Below are 23,734 nucleotides of genomic sequence, written 5' to 3' on the forward strand. Positions count from 1 at the left end.
TGAAAATTGTTTGATCTTGCTATGCGCTCACCACGTGGTCTTAGGAAATACGCGTGTTAACGTGCGTGCCTTTTTGTAATAGGTGGCTGGCTTTAAACAACAAAGTCATCATGATAGTCACATCATCTGACACCCAACGGCAATGTATGCTTGTTCCACGCAATGTAACTGTGGTATTACACGTCGTATAATAAAGCATGTATACAGGACGCACGTATGTGTAAAGCATGAGCTATTTTCACTGCTTTTCCAAGCAGAGGAAGTTCGTTTTGCTATATTTTGCCAGCATACCCATTTCTGTGCGAAAAAACACCTGCTTTGCGACAGCGATGGCAATGCCAGAATTTCTAAAAAACGAGCTTTTGAACGCTATGATGCTAAAGTGTTCTGAATTGCTTAGATTGTAAAATATCGTTTGCAGCGCCAAGTTGTGCGCACTTCGTAGCACGTTGTTGGGGATCGCGGTACTTGTGTGGTATTTTTTTTAGTGAACGATGCGAACGTATGTGTAAAACTGAGGTTATTTCTATAGGCTGAATAAAAAAAACAACTTGATGGAATGACTGCCGAGGCACACAATATAGCGGCCCACCACCGGGACTAGAAGACGCATCTCTTGATGGTTTTGCGACTTATAACGCCGCACATCCAGTGATGTTTAGCGAAATATGAACTGGTGTGAGGAATGTCATGTTCGTCCAATCGCCACTCCCAAACATGTGGTGTCACTTTCGGCCAAGGGAAAGCCCAGAGTCTAGCTGTTGTCGGGGGAGGGGGGGACTGTAATCCTCTTCCGACGTTCATCCACTGTTGCGAAAGCGCGCACGTGGAGAATGTTGCGCAACCTTGCATCATGGTGCACAACGGTGACGTCACTGTTCACGGGCTGATGAACGTGCAACTTGCACCAGCGCAGCTTCTACGCGACGGCTTTGCTGGGAACCATGACGATCAACGCAAACAAGACAAGAGAAACAAGAAGGCATACGATACAGGCGGTGTCAATCAACTGAAAGATTGATGATGAAACGTAGAAAACTTGAACAGAAAGGGGGGCGCTACGAGTTCTTCATACATGAAAATCCAGCTTTTAATCAGTAAGAATACAACTAATTAATCAGTGGTTGTGAAATACTACAATGACTCATCCTCCTACAGCTTTTTCTTGCTACTAATACAGTTGTTGATATTATTATTATTATTATTATTATTATTATTATTATTATTATTATTATTATTATTATTATTATTATTGTTGTCGTTGTTGTTGTTGTTGTTGTATGAATAATATTGGTAGTGATAGTATACTAATATCAAGAATGAGAATTTGGGAAGGCGTCCCTGTACGATACAATATTCCACGTTGTTTCATTCAACTTTAAAATATCACGCACTTCCTGTATCCCGTATCTCATTTTTGTATCTAGTCTAGTTTGCGCTCACCGTTCTGAGCAGATTGCAACTAGCCCGAATTGCTATTTTGATATAGTCTATCGTTCCGAGGATGACTCATGCTTCTGTGCCTATGCAGACCTATGCAGAAGGGCTACGCGTAGGCCACGCAGCCTTTCTGCATAGGCCCTCAAAAGCAGAATAATCAGATGTTGTGGAGTGCTCATCTAACAATGGGCATAAATTGGGGGTCTCACTGCATTGTATCTTCGATTGCATGTTACTACTTTGCGATGCTTCACGAACACTGCTGACCCTTTTCTAAGGCATGGACTGAACTGTCAGGAAAGATTCACAAGGCAATTCTTGGTATGAGAGGTGGGCAGCATGGTTGCATTGTTTTCAAATATGAATTATGAATTTGCTTGTTCAACCTCATTCATTCATTCATTCTTTCTTTTTTTATTCATTCATTCATTCAATAATGCTTTAGCATTAACATGTATTCTAAGTACCACGCAACAACTGTACATTCTGCTGCGACTGTAAAGGCGCTGTCGAAATCTGCGCCTATTTTCTAGCACATGCAAATCTACGCCTTTTACTATTATGTGAACAAACACAACACTCACTCGACAGCATCAACTCGGATGCCCACAGCTTCATCTACTAGGCGAAGCAGGTCACATGACTATCAATAGCTTCGCACGGGACAATATTGCAGGACAACAGCTCTTATTTTCCGGTTTCCCCAAAACGTTGACCATATTGAAGTTATTCTGAAATACATCACTGGAGGCCATTCTTAATAATTACACACTATGGACGCTAAACCAGTTCGCCTTAGTAACCCACGTACACTACTTCCATTCGACAACACACTCATCGCGCCTTTCCAAGTCATTAGAGCATGGAGCTGACTTGAAGCACTTCTGCAGACACACCGGGATGCTCTCGCATCCTCGAAGCCGGAACATCACCCTCACAAAAACGTAATAATAGATGGTTCCCGTCGCAAACGCGATTGCCAACAGCATGTATTGATACGCGTACCGCCGCACCTGGACTAGTGTCATGGCGGCCAGAACGAGACACACTAGGAGTCGTAGCACGGCGATGACGGTAGGCACTCGGTAAGGTCTTGGGGCGTCGGGCATGGAACGACGCAGAAGGAACAAGCTCGCTACGCTCGCTGCTTCGAGGACGTTACCCAGAAGGATGCTCACTTCGATCAGGAAGTGTACCGAGCCGACCAGGGTAAAGGCCAGGGAAAACAGACAGCGGACCACCATGGCTACTAGGGGCACGGAACTGTCCACGTGCACGTACGATATGACGCGGGCCAGGTGACCCTGTCGGCTCGCCGCGAAGAATATCCTCGAAGAAGTGACCACGTTGGCGCAGGTCGTTCCGAACACGGTCAGTCCAATTACCAAGGGCATGACGTGTGCCATTCCTTGGCCCCACGTGGCACGCACGAAGGTGACAGCGACGGCGTCAGCATTCACTATGGTGTCCGTGTCCAGAACGACGAAAAAGGCGATGTTTGTGAGCAGGTACATGATCGAAGTGATGGTGACGCTGACTGCAATGGCGAGGGGGATGTTACGGCCCGGGTTCTTTACTTCTTCGGCGACGCAGTTGATGGCGCTCCTGCAAAGTGTTATAGAAGTTCTCACCACACAAACAAGAAACTATCGATATGTAGAGCGTTTGATACTCGCCTGCCATTGTGCCATTCGTTTTTTTTTTTTTAAGATCAAATTCTCTTAACGCACCTCCGAAAAACTGGGTGTTGCCGAAGAATAATTCCTTATGCTAGGCGATGTGGCGTTGGCACGTGCGTGAAGTTTATTGGTGTGTTTTAATGAGCTTTCAGAGGGATTTTTTCAACTATTGACGTAGCGATTGTGTACGTTTAGGAGAAGAACGTGGCCTAAATTTTATATATCATGCGTCATGTTACGTTATCGCGAAATGGATGCTGGGGAACATTCTAGACCCTTCCAAAATATCCCAGAACTGCTCACGTTTAGTAACACATTTGGCGGTCCAGGCCTAAAACTAGTTTTCACACAGATAGAATGCATTCAATATTGTAGCATCGTTCAACTCCAAGAGTATCCAATTATATGCCGAGTGGCATTCCTAAGGTAATAGTGCACTTGTTAGTAGTTAGGCTAGCTTTGTGTTTCAGGCTGGAAATCTAAATATTGTGCGCTACCCGTTAAAATATTTAATTTTCTCGCACGAAAACTGAGGGCACTAATGAGAACTCTATCAACTTACCATTATATTACATTTTATATACCTAAAGACTTGTGGACTTCAACGATGCTATAATATCAAACACACTCTCTGACAATACAAAGATGTGGAGGCGGAAATGTCGAGGCCCGTGTGCTCAGATTTGGGTGCACGTTAAAGAACCCCAGGTGGTCAAAATTTCCGGAGCCCTCCACTACGGCGTCTCTCATAATCATATGGCGGTTTTGGGACGTTAAACCCCACAAATCAATCAATCAAACAATACAAAGATGAGTGGAAACTTTGGCCAAAGCTTTCTATTTGTATCCCCTGTTCTCGTGCTATAGTTTTTTTTTCCTTTATTTCAATGTATGATTTAATAACTTTAATGACGTGTTTAAATTGTCTCGCATATTCAGTAGGCTGCTTTTGTTGTTGGAGGCTCAACTTGCGGTCAAAGCTGCGGGTCCAAACATGGTTTTGTATGCGTAAGAATTGTCTCTTTACACGATGACTTAGCCTCGCCTACGCATTTTTCGAACGTACTTTTGTGCAGTAATATGTTGTGTGGGGACGCCAAACTGATATTTGCTTTTTTTGGACAGGACCATACTAAAAATATGACATATTTTAAATGTATGCCAACAAAAAAACGTTACCATCCACCGTAGCAGTATAACGCTGAGTACATAGCCGACGCCAGGTCTCCGATAGAAGGAGGAAGGTTTGCGGGAGGCTGTGGATCCCAAACGTGATTACCTGATTTGGTGTAAAATACAATGACAAAAGTAATGTCAGCATCTGTATAACATTTGTACAGACGCAGGTCATTGTATAAACCAAATTTATAAATATGATTGAGAAACTTGCCATAGAATGAGTATACGACCCCCGTGATAATCACAGCGTACAGAAACGTGCACTTGAGTCCGGACAACACGTCTTGCACTTTTGTGGACGTCTTCACTGAGAAGCAGTTCACTGCTGTCGCAAAAGCTGTAAAGTAAACCATGAAAAAAAGTCAAGTATGGTTAATTAGGCTCTCTTATACCACTATTGTTACATTTATTTCACAAAATCTTAAAGAATAGCCTTATAGAATTCAACCTGAATCAACTCTGGTGGGCTGCGTATTACAACACAACACACACAAGCACTTATTCTGATATCTGTATTCAATATGCGTCTTATTGTTCGTGCCTTTGGAGAGCGAGAATTCTGCAATGAATGCTGATATAGAAGACGTGTTACAACCTCAAGGATTTTATATGTCAACGTTTTCTATGCTTTAGATAGCAGCTTTCAAAACAGAATAGGAGTTCAGTTAACTGTACGCTGTTTAAATCAGTACTGCTAATATGCATGTTTCCCCGTAATGCATCGTTTTAATGATGTAGCATTAAAGAGCCAGTGTAGCGGAAATTCTGGTGTAGGTGTCGGTGGCGTATGTTGTGAGTGAATAATCAGTATGAAAGCAAACAATACATATCACGAGATTCATATATCCAAGCCTTCCACGTGGCAGACTGGCATTCTACCATAAAGCCACACTAGTGTTTCTGAGAGCTTTGGAAAAAAAGCACCATACACTGGCGTCATCTATTGTGATGTTTCGTGTCAATATATTGTTATTGCATGTAATAAGCGTTGAGTAAGACCATCGGTCACAACATGTGAATGTACAACCAGTGGGTGTGTTAAGAGAACATCTATAGCGAAGCGCTTAGCCATAATTCAACATCATCAGTCACAGCGTGAATGAGGCTCAACACTACGTAGATGCGCGTGTGGCCTAGTGGAAAAGTTGTGGGAACTGCGATAAATAAAAAAAATTATGACGCAGTGGGCACATTGCAAGTGTATTGGCCATAGGCATTCCAGGAGAGTTTAAGAAGTCCAATATAAGGCATACCGATTTCATTTCCTTTGCAGCACTTAGAGGTGTCCACCGAGAAGTCAAGAGGGGCAAGCGAAGGAGGTTGCGACGCGAATGGAACCCGATAGTGCTTTCACGTACCGCTATTTACGGCGAACCTCAAGTGTTTAGTACTTTTTAGAGCGAACGCTGTTATGAGACCACAAGATTCATTTTTAACGCCATAGTTATTCCGCTACTGTTGCCGCCGGTGTCCGTACCCGCTATCTCTTTAAATAAGAAACAAAATCATAACAGATAAAATGCCAGCATATACACGGATGGAATGATGATGAGCGGGTCGAGGCGTCCACCCGTCCGTGTTTCCAATCATCCGCGCATGCGTCCGCGCGCCCGATCGTGTTCGAGAATGCATGTGGCGCACGGGTAACACCGACGAGACACGAGCCAAGGAAGTCGAGCGCAAACGTCTTCAGCGTGCCTGACGCTCTTCTTCGTCCATGCCACAACAACGATTCGCCTCGTACGGCGACTATCCAGGAGACCGAGAGAGGCACTCCTTTTCTGCGTACCCAGACATAGCCCGCGCAGCAACCAATCGGAGGGTAGCGGTACAGCGCCATCCAGAATATCTTCGCTGAACTGCAGTTTCCATGTACTTCTATGAGACAGCACCGTCTTTTATACTGTTTGAGAGATACTGCCTCCTTTTCTTTCTCGTCTCTTCTACTCTCGGTTACGCGTGACGCATGACAAGGTTAGGGTAAGAGGAGCTTCGCCCTTAAAAAAATATCTCCCGTAAAATGGTACTCAAACTTAGGTTTCTCTGCGTGGGGGCCCTGTATTCTACCCAAGATGCATGTCGAGGCTGGAAACTCCCGCACTAATTGGCCCTATGGCGGCTCTATTTCCGGAAACAAATGATGTGAACATGTGTAATTTAGCATTTGTATTAGTAAAGTAACAAGGTGTCACACAGTGTGAATGACGTAATGTATGCTTGTAGAATGCTTCCAACCCATTACAAACCTCTCAGCCAAATTCATCGTGATCAGCCGCCATACCAAGAAAAGTGCCCATAATGCCTCACAGATGTGTAGCGACACATCACTTGTCCGCAAAACAAGTAATGGCGTAGTTGGTGTTTTTTTTTATTTCAGTAAAATATGAAGAATTATGACATTGTGGTAGTAGTAGCGCCAAGAGTTTTCAAAAGCTCTAGAACGACTGCTCTTACTGCTTTCGCAGTGAAGGTGTTGCACGTTCCGCGCAGGCCTGGTGATATTTATGGATTTTCGCAATTACTGTTTATTCTCTCCTTCTGCCACTGTTGATGACATACGCCACACAACGTTTACTGCTTGATTTATTTGAAGATATTCTACTGGTTGAGATAAAATAGTGATTTACTTTGCTGTTATGACCCAAAAGTGTTGCAACGCCTAGTGGAAAAGCAACCGCTGAATAGATAGTGGCCATTTCAAGTTCCTAAACGTGTGCAGATGTCCATGTACGCGGTTACCTTTTGCCTGCCCGCCATCGAAGTGCCTTCATCTAAGAAGGCACTAAGCTCCCGACCATTCAGTCAGCTGCGCAAGAATGTTCAATACTCAAATGAGTAAATTCACAAACATTTAGAAAAAAGTATCATCATCATAGAACGCTTCATTACGTGCTTTTAGGGTATGCTTTCATCATGTACTTAGGTAGGAAGACAGACTGTCTTCGAATATCCATCCCTAAATGTCCCGTACGGCTTAAGATCATGCCTTCAGCCGACTCCCGTTTTGTATTCAGTGACTCGAACAGTCTAAGACTGCCAGGGACTGATAGCTAGAGATGCCCCCCAGGTGCGACACAGATGAATTACCAACACCACTTTAGGAGCCACTTACTGATGAAAAGCCACGTAACCAATACCTTCACTTCGTAAGGAGGCACGCAATCAGGGTACGGCACGCTAAGTACGTAGGCCGAGAATGTCAATCCTTGAATAGTTGTGGATGCAGGATCTATGAAAAACAGGGTCCAAGCAAAAAGAAATGCTGGCACGTCGCCATACTCTCCGTACGGCTTGCCAGCGGCGAGGTAGAATGCGTAGTCACCGCCAGATGCCGGTAGTAGTGCACCCATTTCGGCAGCACAAAGCCCACCTAAGGAGGTCAAGCGAAATGCAAAATTAACCTACCGCTTCATCAAATTTCGTTCCTCATAATTACGGTCGGTCTAGACTTAGCAATAATTTCGCATGAGGAGGCTTTGTTCTAAATCACTTTTTCTGTCATATATTGACATGACCTTTGGTGAAGCAAAATTAATTAAATTTCTTGGCGTGATTAGTAGGCAAGGGACTTTGGCAAAGGGTTTTGTTCAATTCTTAGCAATCATATACGGCGTAGCAACAAAAAAAAAACAGAACATGTGTATGCTGTGCTGAACTCCAAAGCAGGTCAATCATGGTTTGTAATTAGTTACCTTTACTTTCGAAAAATCTACCATCTATTTGCTGTTGCGGATAAATCCCCAGAACAAAGACATAATTAACTGTGTGCGAGGGTGCTTGGTAAGTCCGCGAAAGAAGCTTCATGTCGATGCTTGATGCATTTAAAATATGACTGTGATTTAATATGTTTACCTATGAATGCATTCAGTCCGCCAAGGGTCCACATCAACAGGTCGACGCCTATGGACCTTGAGTTCTTGAGCACGTTACCCGGAGTTATGAAGATTCCTGTACCTGAAAAAAAATGAGATAACGGAGTGTCTATTTACATCATTGCACGGTCGCCCAACAATCCGTGACTTTCAACTAAGCTAGTAGTGAAGGGCCTGCTATATATGCCTATGCATACTAGAAAACTAGACAGTAAAAGAACATTTAAGAAGCCGCAATCGTCACCAGCTGTAAACCCTGCAGATCACCAGTGACCACTATTTTGCCATGGCACGTGTGACATCCCGTGGTGGAAGGAGTGAAGCCATCTTTAACCAAGGTTTCTGCCGCTACAAATCGTTCAGATTTGATACTAATTCTTATCTTTTCTGAACGTATCTGAACGCCTGACGCCACTGTAGGCGCAGAAAGTTGAATGGCTTCATTGCGCAGCTAGAGCCATTTGTCAAGGGAAACGCCAGAGCTCAATACTAGTGACTTGGTGTTTTCGACCCTCAATGTGCCCCTAGAAGCAGGCGGCCAGAATGCTATCCTCACTGGCCACATTCCTGAAAAAAAAAATTGAACGGAAAAGCTGTGCTAAGCGAGGATAGTTTGCGTTTTACATAATCAACATTAACAAAGCAACTGACGTCGCGTGTACAACATCACGAACCTATGCTTGATGCGAGATCGCCACACAACCGGTGCCACTCGACTTATACTTTTGACAAGGGGCTGTTTCTTTAACGCACTTCCTAATCTCACAACAAGCCTTGTGCAATGGTATTCTGACATTATCTTCGCCGAGACTTCACACCACTTCGAGCCTTCGCATATGACCTAACTTATGTTTTCTTTGATTGTAATGGAAAATACACGAGTTGTTGCCGTCGCAGTCATGTTCCGTATGCGTATATGCATGTATACATATACATAAAAGCAACAACTAAAACAATTCTAAAGAAAAAAAAACCCGGAACGGAGATTCAAACCTGCGCTTCCTAGCTCCACAGTGCGCAGCCTTATGTAATTATGTTATGCGCCATTCGTTCTCCAGGATACAAACGACAGAATACAAACACACATGGCGTATGCGAGACGAGGGCCATGTTGCACGTTGCCCGCGGTTCCTTTGCGTGGTATCACTGATGACCCACGTCAGTTTGCGAATTCTGCGTTATTGCGCAGCGCCATTCGTGGCCCGTCGGCAGAGAAAAATGAGAGCTCGGCGTTACTTGTGGTGTTGCTAGCGCATGCCAACAATAAATATCCATGGTTTTACGTCCCAAAACCACGGTACGAATATGATAATACCGTAGCTTAGGCATCCGGAAATTTTGACAGTCTAGTGTTCTCTAACGCGCACTGACACCACACAGTACATGGGCTTCTACCATTTCGGCTCCATTGAAAATGGGGACTGCAGCGACCGGTATCGAACCTATGATATTCGGGTCCGTAGTCTAGCACTCTAGCCGTTGTTCCACCGAGGCAGACAGCTGGCGGGAAGGCTTTATCGCTTGCAGACTTATGCCACAGAAGAAAAAAAAAACAAAATGGCAGAACCGGAACCACAGAATTTATATCTTACATTGTGACAAAAATCACCGCATGCAGATGACGCAAGTCGTGTCTTCCCTAGCCACTACCAAGTGCCGTCTTTATTTTCTTTTCTGCGGTCACAAGCTTTCGGTTTCATTCACCACCTAAAAGAGGGCGCTACCTGGTCTAGGGCAAAGATAAAGCAAACGTTCGTGAAAGGCTCGCCAATTTTTTGTCGCCTCGCTCCATAGGTCCCCGATTCCAGAGCTCTCTACTGTTTTGCTCGGGCTAGAAGGTTGCCATCACATTCACTTCTTTAGACTCACGGTGAAGCTATGACCTTTTCAGTACATAAAATAAATACTGGACCTGCCTGTCTGTTTGCCGGAGTTTTATCAAAACTGTTACTTACCCCCTCCCCCCACCCATCTGCATCTTATTGAAAAAGACGCGTGGGGGCGAGTCGCAACGTTGCCCTAGGTCATCGAATCTTGTCAAGTTTTTCAATGAAGTTGTATGTATCTGTATGCGCTGTGAAGAGAGATATGAAAGAGTGTAGTTCACCTATAATTGAACCAAGAAGAAAAGTGATGCTGCTCAACAATCCCACATCCCTCTTGAGCGTTAGCCCTCGCTGGCGGTCGTGGTCGTCTCCCGGTAGCAGGCTACAGCTCGTGTCCTCCACTCCTGTTGCACCATCTTCCTGGCTGCTGAGCGCGTGGTAATCGGTCCGCCTTGGGTTCCGTGACTCATCGCCAGGGGGAGCTTTTTTTCTGGAGGTCAGAGCTGCGAATAGATTGAGACGAAATAAATAAAATAAACAAAGGGAGCCTGATTAAAAGAAATATTCACGTGGAAAAACAATGCCTGCAGACCTTACCCTTTATTCCTATGACATGGCTGACATCTAAACCCTGGTCGGAGCTGATAGAAAGGAGGCGCGAAGGGGCATGAAAAGTGGTCCTTAAGAACAGACAGTGGACAGTCAGCATCTAGCTCTACATGCATGAGTTACTGGTCAAAACCTGATCGGGGCACGTTAACAATGTTGGAAGACAACGAGAGCTGACGTGGCATTCTCTCATTGTGCTCGCGAGATAGACCATGCGTGTATGCATTTCCTTTTCCTTTCTAGGTTGAGGCGATCGAGAGAACTTCTTTGTTAGATAATCACAAACTCAAAATTTTTTTCTAGTCGTAAAAGCTACCTGACAGTACCATGTCAGTTTTTTTCCCCTCAAATGCACCTAGTACAATGATGGGGGCTCCGCCGCGGTGTTCTAGTGGCTAAGGTACTCGGCTGCTGACCCGCAGGTCGTGGGTTCGAATCCCGGCTGCGGCGGCTGCATTTGCGATGGAGGCGGAAATAATGTAGGCCCTGTGCTCAGATTTAGATGCACGTTAAAGAACCCCATTGGTCGAAACTTCCGAAGCACTCCACTACGGAGTCTCTCCTAATCATATGGTGGTTTTGGGACGTTAAGCCCCACATATCAATCAGCAATGATGGGGGGACCCGTCCCTTCAGCAACTGCACTGTTCAAGAGTGGCAGAAATGTTGTGGCACACGTGCTACAGCTGAAGCGTGTGACGACGCTACAATATCTTAGGCTTGAATGATCTACCAGTGTCAATTTGAGGTGCATAGCACACGGGCCGATCACCGCATGTGTGTCATTAGTGCTTCCCTGTAACAGTCGCACAGTAGTGCTGCTGTTTGCGCGAGAAGACTTTCCACTGCGACCACTTTAAACAGTGAAGCTTTTTAGAAAATGATTTGCTGTGAATAGGTCGCAGATAAACATATTTTTAAGCGGTATGTGTCATGAATGGGGGGTAAAACTATCGACTCACCTCTGTTCATTTGAAAACAATGGTTATGTTCACTCATAGGCGACTACAAGCTTTTTTGGCCAATCCCCCTGAGTGGGTATGCGCCAGTATTCTTAAAAACCAACTAACTAATTCTGACAAATCACAGTGAAACGATGGTGATGAGCCGAATGCACAGGCTACGAGAAAGAACTAAATAATAGGGAACTGAGAAGCAAAAAAACAGCTCCTAAAGACCCAGTATATTTTCTCTGGAAAAAGCTCTTATATATTTGGAGTTTCAGCTACAGCGTCGCATCCGCGGATGTCAGTGGTTTATTTCGAACCTCTCTGTGCTCAGAATCAGTGCATAAAGCAAAGCATCACCTAGCTAAGGCCTAGCATCAACTCATAAGGGAACTAGAAACAACGTGATCAAGTAGCTAGGCGGTAGAAACAATATAGTAGATGCGACCAGGTCAGCCAGGCCCGGAAACTCAGCGCTACCTTCGGTTTCAAGAAACATGCACACTCGCATTGGTTGCCGGGCATCCTAAGATCTGTTTGAACAACTTGAGTTTACCGTACATTTTGACATTTATTGTGTTTCACTAGTTTTTTTGATAAAAAATTTGGTGGAACTCTGCTGAACTCATTGTTAGTTTGTCTTTTTCATTGCTTATTCTGTGAATTTTGAGTCGGGCAAAGCGCGGAAAGACGTGTTTCTCGCTTGCCACCTCTCCCCCCTTACCGTTTGTTCAGCGATATCACATGTTGAATCGCGCTCGGTTGGCTCGCTCCCTTAGCGTGCCAAGTATGAATGCGGCAGAGATTAGACATTTGATGTGGCGTGCAGCGAACGGAAGCCGCAGTAGGCCTGGTCAACTCAGATGGCCAACTAGAGTTGTCCATCTGAGTCAAAGTCAAAGTCATCTGAGGCAAAGTCTATGCAGTGTGTTAACCCAGGGATTGCTAGTGGCACGTAGGTCTCCCAGGCTTTCTACTGGCAACTGGTGAGCACAAGTATAACGATCTATTAATTGAGCAAATGTTCATTTCACATGAGTGCATGAGTAAGCCCAGTTTCCTGCAAGCTGGACTTGACAATAGAGCAGTGTCACTAGAATAATTTGTTATGACGAGAGCCTACATGCTGCTCCCAAAATGTTTCAGGAAAGGCGTAAATGCGTGTTGACTCAGCTACAAAGCTTGTTAACCCTTTACTTTTGGCATGTATTTGAAAGGATGTGAAGTGATTACAGCCTTCTTCCTGTTGATGGAGAATGCATATGGCCAGTTAGAAACTTTATTGGCATTTGCTTCTAACACTGCCGATGAAATATGTGTAATGCTTTGAGAAATACTTGAAGAGAGAATGTCACTGGAGCCAATGTTTTGAAAAGTGGACATTTCATGCCTCGACAAAAACAAGTCAACTAGCCAAGATATATTGTCCAGCGGTATTTTCTGTGCAATTGTTTCCCATCACTTCACCCTCTATATTCTCCTAAAGTTTTGTCTTGTTTCGTACACCAAATATTTAGGAAAATACGTCAGCTGCCATAAAAGACGCAGTTAAGTGCAGTTCAACATGACCTGCTTGTGAATAATCGCAATTTTCACATGGGCTCATATGTTCTTAGATGATTGCTTGCTGATCATGTGGATATTTTTGTTGCGAATATAGCTGCTTTTGCGGATTGACCATTCGCCCTACGCCTAAGTATGTGTTTTAGTACAGCTCGCGCGATAGAAGATACTTCAATTTCTCTTGTGTAACTTGATCTTTGTCTTATTGAGGAGTTGCTCAGACTTGTTTGCCTCCTTCATAGCACGGCAACGACATTTAACAAATGGTTAACGAAGCTTAACGAATGGCAGGGCTATTCAAGTGGCCAGAAGAGGCGTAAGAGAAAATGAAGACTTCTTCATTTCATTACTTAGAATGTAATACTTGGTGCCTTGGAATTATGCCACGCGAATTTGACGTGTTTTTTACAACGCGTCATAATTCGTGACTGCGCCTTGTGGCACAGAAACCAGGGATGTGAAGAAAAAGAGATGAACCTTAGGACAAGCTGCATTTCTACCACGCTTTCCGACCACGCTAGTGCAGCAGAAACATCGTTCTAAAAATGCCTAGTTTTACGCTTGGCACCACTAGTAGTTCATCAAAGAAATCTCTAAGAAACGAAAAATAGACAGTAACCCGTTTGTTTTACGAAGCCACAAGAAAATTCATAAGAGTTTCTCATGCTACAAACGGGTGGTTCTCTATTTTCTCTTTTCCAACCATTCCGCCACCTTGCAGGTTTCCGCAGAACCGGTTTGAATTACTTGTGGTACGTGTTTCGAGTTGACCATAAATTTGCCCTAACGCTGGCAGTTGCTAGCTTCTTGGTTTGCTCGATTTGCACAGCGACCACCCCTGAAGGCGTTGGTTTTAAGTTCGATACACGAACAAGGACGAAGTTTTCGGCAACTAAGAGACCTGTCTTTCTGAAAAATCCGTACAGACTTCCTTGTGACTTCGTGCTACAATCAGTTGGCTGTCTCTCTTCCCTTTCTCAACCCTTCCACTGGCTTTCTGGTCACCACAAAGCTCATTTGCAATAAAAAAACCTGCAAAGAACACAGCATGATTTACCATTTTTTGTGTTTCGCATAATTTTAGTCGAAACATTGTTATCTTCATGCCTCACTATTCCCCATAATTTACCCTTCGCGTGTGATGTTTTTTTATGTTTCTCTGCCCTTAAAAGTTTTCGCAGTGTATAACATGATGTCCTATGTCTTCGACCTCTTGGCATGAACATGTAACATTGTACGTTTTTCTTCCGCTGTGCACAAAGGTTTTATCCCATACAAGTCTCAGATGAAATGAAGATTTGAAAATCACATGGCCAATACTATTATCTAAGTGTATGTATTCTTTTTTTTTAAGAGGAGCCAGATTGAGTGTGTGAGGAGTCGTTCTTTTAGAGCGATAGCCCTACTCATGAAGTTTCAAACCGGCAAAACACCTAGTTCCGTCCATCTGACACCCAAGTTTAGCCAAGGTCACACCAGCGTCTCCGAGCTGCTTCAGCGCGGCCGATAACTCTTCACCCATTGCCCACTAGATGGCGCGAAGTCATAGAAGATAAATTCGCGCTGACCTTTCTGCTGCATCCATCATATCAATGCATTTACCACATGATTCGTCCCACGCGCATCGCGTCCACAAGGCTGGCCAAAAAACTTCAGTGATATGCTAGTCGTGCTGAAGAAAAAAAAAAGAAATTCACCGAGGATTACGATATGGCCTAATGTTAAATCTGAACGAAGCGTCGTACCAGGGCCAACTGTGTTTGAAGTTTTGGCCTTCCGCAAAGTACAACCTTCGCCATAAATCTGAATTTTTTTTGAAGTTTTACAGCACCCACTACATCAATATTCGTCTTTTAGTGGGTAAGCTGCACATCTGTGGGTAAGCTGCCCGCTACACATCTGTAAGGTATTATGGGCACTGTGTCGGAATTAGATGTGTCTGATCACGATTATAAATGACGTTTGTGCTCTTGGCAGTAGGTGAGAAGCGTTAAACTGCGCACATGTGCAATGAGCATTGCGTGATGACTAGTTATTTTGTCCCTCTTCTGCCATGCTATATACCATATAGGTTTACGCGACTACTTGCTTAACGCAACGAGTGTATAGGGCCTTTGTGCAAATGAGTGTCAAGCACCGGTGCAGCTGCGTGGTACATTAGCCAATCGCCACGCAGAGGACCCAATTTCAAATCCCATTCAATCGTGGGCAACGTTTCTCATTTTTTTCGTGTACGCCGGTCAATGTTTCACTTCTGACGGTTAGCCGCTAACGCCGACGCCACCCGGTGCAAAAACAATCACCTAAGAGGTGTGCTCTAAAAGTTCCCTCGCGAGACCTGAGCTCTGGTCATCAAACTGCAGGAAACTCTACGACAGTACTATAACCCAATGCTCGTTCACAAGCAGGAGCAACGTGCAGCAACGCTAGATATGCTTCAGCTGCATGCCAGAGGCTTCACGACTGGATCGGGCAGTTAAGGATCGCGCAATAAATGCACAGCACCCATAAAACTGATTGTTTTACTTGTTGCATTTTAGTATACCTGTCTATCGCCTTCATTTCTTCACCATTGAGGCGAAACGGTAGGATGTTTTTTTACGTGCTCCGACACAAAATCAGTCAAGTGGAGTCACGCTCACAGCTGTGCGCTTTTACGAATGAAGATTAAAGGCTCCAGACAGCTTTCCTAATGAAGCGACCTCATTAATCTGATCGGAAAGCAGACGCTACCTGCCTGTGTAGTGGCCGTGACTTCCATTGACTAATGGTCGCACCGGAACCGTTAGTACTTATCGCCTTCGTTGGTTCGCTACCTGCAGTCGCAGAGTTGGGAAACGTAGCTCACGCAACCCGTAGCACCTAAGCCAGTTTTAATGGTCTTCGTGTCATCCGAAAATCTGCATAGATCGTGATTCTTTTTTTTCAGCTTTGTGGCCTTTTTTTTTCGCCCACGAGCTCATCCTTAGAACTGTTCCACTGGAAATACTTACTCCACTCGAGTCCACCCTGGCACTGGGTCTTGCGAGGTCTGCCATACAAGGTAGACCGCAGAACCTCTTTTTACGTAAGCACCACTACTTTAGCGCTTAGGGAACGTTTGAGTGGGCTTACGGCACGTCTGAGGGGACCTTATAAGGAACCGGCTAAGTATTCTAATGAGGCGCACGTGTAAGCCTATGATTAATACCACAAAAAATACGGCCATGGACAGGAAGCACACGGGAAAGTCCGCGTATACACAACCAACCAGTTTGCACAACAAACTAGCACACTCAGCTATACTTTACCAGCTATACGCGCAGTGACTCGGCAGAACAGAAAGCAACGAGCACCTTGAATTAAATATTCAGTTTCGTGCCAAAGTCATGACTGCACTGAAGAAGAAAACACATAGACAGAATGGTCACTCACTAGCAACTTACAGTGCTTACTTCTTTAATTTATCAAGAAGGAAGACATTCTGACGAAATACACGCATTTAGTGAGCTTTTGTTTCATTAATCATTGAGCCGTAAAAAAACACTTCTTGACCTTTATACATTGTCTTTATGACTTCCTGCCTCCTTATCGATTGTGGGCTTATTGGCCGAATGCCCCATTTTTCACACCTCTGTTTTTTTTTTTAATGCGTACTCCCAAGCTTCAGCAAATAACAAGCTTAGCTCTCAGTCACACTAGGTTAGTTTGGTGCGCACAAATACACAAAAACAAAATGTTTGTACACGCACTCGGTAGAACTAGCTAAGAAGGCGATGGTTAGTTACTTAGGAGATGCTGCAATCTGCTTTAGCTTGGGACTGTGAAACGGGCCATATACCACTGCCATATACCTAGATTCTAGGACTGCCATATACCTAGATTCGTTCGGCTTCAGATCAACACGACTACTCTTCCGTTATATGGTTCATTCAGAGACCATGTGATAGCGTCTGTACAGACAATGCGACAGTTGCTGAAGAGGAGTTCAGTTATGTAGTCGGATGACCACTTGAGCGTGTGACGATTATAAACGTCATACATTTATGTTTTATATTTATATGCCTTACATATATCTTACTGTGGAGTGCCATGTACCTAGACATTTTGTGCCGGGGGACTCTACATTCTCAGTTTTTATTTTTACGGCGCCTAGGCGTGCTCGAAGGCGGCATATTTTGAAAGAAAGCACGAAACTTTTGGTGAAGAGATATTGCTTTAGGTACGTCTATTTTTACGCATTCTACTTGTTTACGTCAGGATGACCGTTTGCAGTTAAGGTAGTATTTAGAGCAGAAGCTCGTTTTGTTCATCGCTAAACAGGTATATAACTCAACATTGTTCTCTAGTAACGGCATAAGTATGAGATGTAGCTAACAAACTTTTGTACAAACTGTCCACCAGCGGTAAAAGGTCCTGGGTAAAGTTTGTATGCAAGTATTGAAGGGTTAGTGTAATTGATATTCGATCACGAAATAGGAGAAGCCTCATCTGGCAAGATCACGAGGTTACTGAATTCCTGCGATACAAACTGCAAAGGTAAGCACTACTTCACAGAGGCATCTGTCAACCTACAAATGCATTCCGTCTCAGCTGGCACTCTGAGGTCCCGACTCAGAACGAATCCCGCATTTACGAAACCGCAATAGTGATTATTCCTGTGGCCGTTTTAGTGGTCTCAGCCGGTAAAATGTGAAGAAACACTCGGCTTCCCCCTTCCACTACCCCAACCTTCCTCAGGCAAGCTTAGTACAGCAATGCACACAGGCATACAGCTCACTACCAAACCACGGTCTAAACCTTATCGGTAATCTTGTCTGCACTGAGCGTTGTTGGCTAATAATAGTGTCCAGGGAAAAAGAGGTTCTGCCCGTATTTGGCAGTTTATGCACCAAATAAAAATTGGCAATATCTTTTCTATAAGCTCCCTCGGCACATCGCTGGTTACCTTTGTGTCCTTTTTCTCTAATCCTTACATTACCAGCGTCTAGCGAATAAACTGCCGCTAATGTGCAAATGCGACGTATACATTTCCTGTTTTTCGCGTAGGCGTCCCCTGGTTCGAAAATGCGAAACGTGGCCTATACAGCATGAGCTTAAACGCCAACACTTTCTGGAAGTTTTTATTTAAAGTGTATGCTCGAATATAGGTAGGACGCGGCCCGTTGCATACGCAAAGGACGAAAGCATATTTTGGGAGGTAGCTTTAACGCAATTTTCTATACTGCTGCCAAGAAGTTCTTACAAATGTTTGCAACGTCCTTTTTTCACCTGTGAATGTGAAAATTATGGATGACTCCACTGAATTATGAATTCAGCTGTGAAAATTATGAATGATTCCACTGTCTGGCTTTTCAAGCCACTTATATAAAAGACAATGACGTAAAAATAACGTGGCTACACAACGAGAAATTTAGTCATGCAAAAGCCGGTGTCTTTTTAACCTTTTTCTTTATATTGCACTTATTTATGAATTGTTGTGCAAAATTTAGAATTCTTTGAATAACGCGCATGGATCTGGGGTGTGATAAACAAACAGATAAACTTCATTTTCTTATTCGGTGCTCGTAAGCAAATCTGTAAACATTCCTATGACTAGCATTTTAAGTGTATACAGAGCTTTAGAGACAACACTTCGGACATGTATTCATTCACGAGCATGAGCAAAGAAGAAGATGAATTCAAAATAACGATGATCAACTCCTGCAGAGGTAATTAAAGCTAAATAACAGTGAACAAATGAGAAAGCAAATGGAATAAAATATCTCACCCATTTTCATTCCTCCCTTGACTCAGGCATTACTCCTACGCCGACAAAATATCGTCAACTCCTCATCAGCACAAAACGATATGCACGGCATTTTGGATCACACACTTCTTCGTCGCTGATCGAAACGAAAAAAAAAAACAGCGTTGACATGCGAAAGAAGACAGCCCACTATCAAACGTGCCAACTACAGGAAGTATTTTGCAGCTCTGCGGGGATGCGACGCGAACAAACGTTGTCAGACGGTCACATATGCTTCATGTTTCGAGCAGATGCGGACGCGTCGTAACTCACGTTTGCCGTCGTGGCGGTGCACAGCGGCAGGCTGTAGTGAACTTCACATAGTCGCGAACGAACGCGCTCTGCCACACAGGTGCGCGCGACGAAACCAGCGAGCCGAGGCTCTCCGGTCGGGTGCTACGTTTTCTCCCCGCGCGTTCCCTGTTGCTCCGGCGATAGCTCGCACCTGTGAATTGTACGGTATTATGTGGACACGAGACGCCGAACGCCGCGATATACCGCCGTGCCGCAGCGTAACACAGGATCTATTCTCCTGCGTAGCGTAATGACAGAGCGGCGTGTTTACAAGGTTCCCGACGTGAATGCCTCAGGGAAAGTTTGGCTATGTGTGTACATCGGTCCCACATGCAGACGTACGTGTGCACTGTGTATGATTCAGGCTGTATGGGGCAACTGGACGTGGGTTGCCCCATACAGCAGCTAAAGTGTCGTGGGGCTGAGCTGAAAGGTGGTGGTGGTAAAAAACATTTATTTCAGAAAAAGTCTACTAGAGAGTGCCGACGAGCTGAAAGGCAGACGTTTGTTTACAGGCCACAGCGGCGGAATTTTTATGTGGATGAAATGAAAATAAAAAAAAACTGTCAGCTTTCCTGTAGGGACACCTTAACCATGGCCGCTGGATAACAAAGTGGCCATGCCTTAGCCATTCCACGTTGTCAAATGTAATATAGTCCTCTCATTATGTCTAAGCTCATTATTATGTAACCTTCATACGTCAATTGATAAATAATTGAAAATCACATTATTAATAGACTTGGATATGTTCAGATGTGCAGTTTTAGTCGCATCTTAATGTTTTGCTCCACGTATTTTTTTTTCTTTATTAAGGGAAGAAACAACTACAAGTGAAGGTGACTCCATGTATAGTAGAAAAAAAACTAGACGACAATTTTAACAGGAAGATGTTTACCGCATATGAGTTCTATACGGAAACCCGCAAGGAGGCGGAAAGGTTAAGAAAGAAAAAGAAGACAATCACTCGTTTGTAGCACGAAGCCGCAGGAAAATTCACACAGAATTCTCGGAGTCCTCGCACTGTTAATTTCTAGCTTCCTGGTTAGCTCAATTGGTAGAGCGACCACCCAGGAAAGTCGTCGATCCCGGGTTCGAATCCCGAACCACGATGAATTTTTAGGCAACTTCGCAATCTCCGAGAAATGCCCTTGGACTTTCTCGTGGCTACGTATTATAAACGAGTGGTTGTCTTCTTCCCCTTTCTGAAGATGTTTAAGGGCGATAATTAGGCATAATCTGGGTTACTGAAGTCGATTAAGAATTATCAGGTACTGTTGCCTTGAAAATTGTGGATGCTCTAGCATTTTCAAGCACAGGTGGAGTGAAGAGTCGCATTATATGAAGAGCTTTATTGTGCCGGCATATTTATTTGGCCTCGACATCAATGCTTAAAAAGCCTCAAGTGGGCCTCCACAGATCTTTTAGGTCTGAGAGACCACAAAATCTGGCGTGCTGGATAGTGCTGTCACATTTAGGCATTCTGCTGATTGAGAAGGCATGTCAGTCACTTGAAACAACGATATCAGCTGCTTGAGTGCCTGAGAAGGGAATCAATAAACGGCTAGAAGGGAGGACTCTTGCTCTCAAAACAACGCTTTTTTACTGTCACGAGCTTCATATTCTAGTAATTATTCACAACAAAGAGTAAAACACGTGAGCCGGCAGATTTGATAGCTGTATTAGTGGTTGTAAAAGTTTGTCGTTGTGCTTTGTAAGTCTCGTAAGTTTAATGTTCTCTTTGTGAAACCACATTTCTCCTGAACGTTCCCCCGCAACGAGCTTCATGCCATGCTTTCCCACATCTTCTTCTACTGCCCTGCTGAACCTGAACTTCCCTTGCAGGGACAGCCTCCCATATTAAGCTGGGAGGACTGGGAGATCCTGATATCGTCTGCTGTCTCGACCATATTGCTTGTTACCTCGACTCGGACTGCCGATGCCACTTAAGCGAAAAAAAAATGCCGCGGCCTTTTAGATGTGGCATTGAGACCCCGCGGTGGCCCAGTCACTCGTGGAGGGTGATTTACAAACGGACTTACGAATGAAGTTTTTCTGCATGTATGTCTTGTATTCAAATAGGCTAACCATGCCAGCGCAAGCGTATCCGGCTATTTCATCGGGCCACGCCACGTTGATTTATAGAACTCGACCAATATGCAATCTTATCAGTAGTCATGACTGCATTCCTAATGAAGTCCGGCATAAACTACCACTTACAGCAGGCAAGTCCGACCAAACGGCATAATGTGTTGCCAACAGCAGAGGACAGGATGAATGCTTCAAGACAACATGCATGTAACAGTTTCCCTAAAGCATGCGTTATGCTGGCACGGTCATTACAGTGCTCGGCTGCTGATCATGCGTTCGATCCCGTCCATGGTGGTCGCATTTCAACGGAGGTGAAAGGCCGGTGCTCGTGTACTGCGTGATGTGAGTGCACGTTAAAGAACTGTCAAAGAACTTCGGATGGTCGAAACATTCGGATGCCTCCACTACGGCGTGCATGCATAACCATGTTCTGGTTGTGACACGTGAAGGTCTACATACTTTAACGCTTCGAAAAGTGGCCATGTCTTTTTTCCAAACATCGACTGCCTTAAACATGCACGACCACTTGCCGAAGCAATAGGTCTATGCACAACGCATGTTCAAGATTATTAATCTCTAACCACAGCTAACATACGTAGAAGCTCATTAACAGTGTACATTGAGAGCACGCGAGCACGGCGCTTCCTTTTTACTACGTCTAATATGTCAGCACCAAACTGTTAAATGTCTTGCTTATGAGTGAAAACTTGACATGCTAACGTGGTTGCTTGGGCGAGTTCGTACGATATGATTCACATAAAAAACAGTGCCAATAACGAGGGAGAAGAGAAAGAAGGAGACAGACAGCGGCAGTGCCGCTGTCTGTCCCCTTCTTTCTCTTTTCTCTCGTTATTGGCGCTCTTTTTTATGTGAACCTGCTAAACCATGCATGTCGATAAGAATTTCGTTTGCGCCAAGCTGACTTTTGACACTGGCGTTCCGTACCCATGGCGAAGAGGCACGCTTCTGACTCCAGGTCATGGCCATTGCATTCGAATGGGGGTGGAGTGGAAGAGCACCTATTTACCCAGATATAGGTGCTCTTCGACGAATCTCGGGTGATTAAAAGTAGACTGGACTGCTTAACCAGCACTTCGCTGATCGACTCGGAGCTGTCTGGCACGCCGAGGCAGCCTCTCATGTCAAAGGAACCGAGGCCATCACGTAGGCGTTGTTGCTCTTTGCCCATATTCACCCAATGCCACTTACATTGTTCGATGAAGTTTTCACTCAGTTCCTCCTACGAGGTCCCTCGAAATTACATCATGGTTTTGTTTGTTTGCTAGCTTGTTCCTTGAGTATTTGGCTCCTGCCTAGACGAAAACTTAGTGATTTAAATTATTGATTAAACTAGTGATTTAAATAAAAGTCTTTTTTCGTTTAGAAAAGGGGTGAGCTAAGAATTGATGACGACAGAAGTAAACAAAATTTAAAAAACAATGACCATGAATAATCGAGATTTTTATTGATCTTTTCTCTACTTTCTTCATGTTATTGTTATTATTATTATTAGTAGTAAATTTACGTGTTATGTCATCTTTATTACACTTTTTAAACATTTTTTTTTCCTGTATAATGTCGCAGTTACTGATTACCCGCAGCACTGAGAAAGCATAAAGTTTTGAAGTATTTTACGCGCCCTGTCGGGAATTCTTACATACGAAAACAAAGAAACAGGAGGAGAGCTCACCGACGACGGATGAGCAGAACAGCCGTGCTGCATGCACTCGCAATGGCCTGAAACGCAGCTGGTCAAATGGCGTTCATGCTTGAAAGCGCTCCCTGTCCTCCAGTTTGTCTTCCGACAAAGGCTACGGTCGTGACGAGCGACAGAGCACACACTGCGCCGCATTTTCCGTGTTGTCAAGAACGCACGAACAGCGCGGCCTTTACGCGTCGCGCGGGCAGTTTTTGCCAGCATGAAGCTGAGCCCAGACCAATGGCTAAGCGCAGCCGGCTCCGGAGAGTGCGGAGCATGTTGCTCGAGTACTCTCTCTTTCTCTCTCTCTCTCTCACGTACAAGCACACAAACGCATGCACAAACACACAACGGCGCACACACAAATGTTGACGTGCCAGACAGCTCACAGTTGATCAGCAAGAAGTGTGGCAGATTTGGGCTAGTTCGTATGGCATGACGATAGTCATAGCGCTAGAACAAAACGACAACACAGAGACAAGATCCTTCGTGTCCTTCTTGTCTCTGTGTCGTCGTTTTTTTCTCGCGCTATAACTATCGTCATGACCAGCAAGGTCGTGGCGGAGCAGTGCAGACTAATTTTTAAACAGCCGACGTTCTTCGAAGCAGACCGTAATCTAAATGTATGAGTGCTCCTTCGGTCCGCACCTATAAATGCGACAGCCGTGGCTGGGCATCCGAAGCGTGTCTCATCCCTGTGGGGGCCAATACTCGAATTCAGCCCTAAATTAAATCCTTATCGGCACGCATGGTTCAACACAGTCAGCTCTC

General features: G+C 44.5%; 1 protein-coding gene across 3 annotated transcripts; it reads right to left on the reverse strand.

The window, feature by feature from the left end:
- Window positions 1–1,830: 1,830 nt before the first annotated feature.
- On the reverse strand, window positions 1,831–23,110 carry LOC119164488 (Y+L amino acid transporter 2-like). Of its 3 annotated transcripts, none has more exons than XM_075871864.1 (7): window positions 22,955–23,110; window positions 10,278–10,499; window positions 8,151–8,252; window positions 7,411–7,668; window positions 4,510–4,635; window positions 4,299–4,398; window positions 1,831–3,045 (listed from the first exon to the last, which is right to left on the reverse strand). In XM_075871864.1, the coding sequence occupies exons 3-7, from the start codon at window positions 8,182–8,184 to the stop codon at window positions 2,253–2,255; spliced, it is 1,311 nt and encodes a 436-aa protein (XP_075727979.1). In that variant the 5' UTR covers window positions 8,185–8,252; window positions 10,278–10,499; window positions 22,955–23,110; the 3' UTR covers window positions 1,831–2,252. The 3 variants fall into 3 exon arrangements, with proteins under 3 accessions (XP_075727979.1, XP_075727977.1, XP_075727978.1); XM_075871862.1 differs by lacking the exon at window positions 22,955–23,110 and adding an exon at window positions 18,865–19,282; XM_075871863.1 differs by lacking the exon at window positions 22,955–23,110 and adding an exon at window positions 16,109–16,213.
- Window positions 23,111–23,734: the final 624 nt, after the last annotated feature.

The sequence above is a fragment of the Rhipicephalus microplus genome, chromosome 8 (genome assembly GCF_043290135.1).
Source record: "Rhipicephalus microplus isolate Deutch F79 chromosome 8, USDA_Rmic, whole genome shotgun sequence".
In the NCBI taxonomy this organism is placed as follows: domain Eukaryota; kingdom Metazoa; phylum Arthropoda; class Arachnida; order Ixodida; family Ixodidae; genus Rhipicephalus; species Rhipicephalus microplus.

What these genes read in the sequence shown, in the direction of transcription:
- LOC119164488 (XM_075871862.1), bottom strand. An exon ending in TCTTCTTGGTTCAATTATAG is followed by an intron (nt 8,253 to 10,277) that starts GTGAACTACACT and finishes ATTTTTTTTCAG; the next exon opens with GTACAGGAATCTTCATAACT. An exon ending in CGGACTGAATGCATTCATAG is followed by an intron (nt 7,669 to 8,150) that starts GTAAACATATTA and finishes TGACCTCCTTAG; the next exon opens with GTGGGCTTTGTGCTGCCGAA.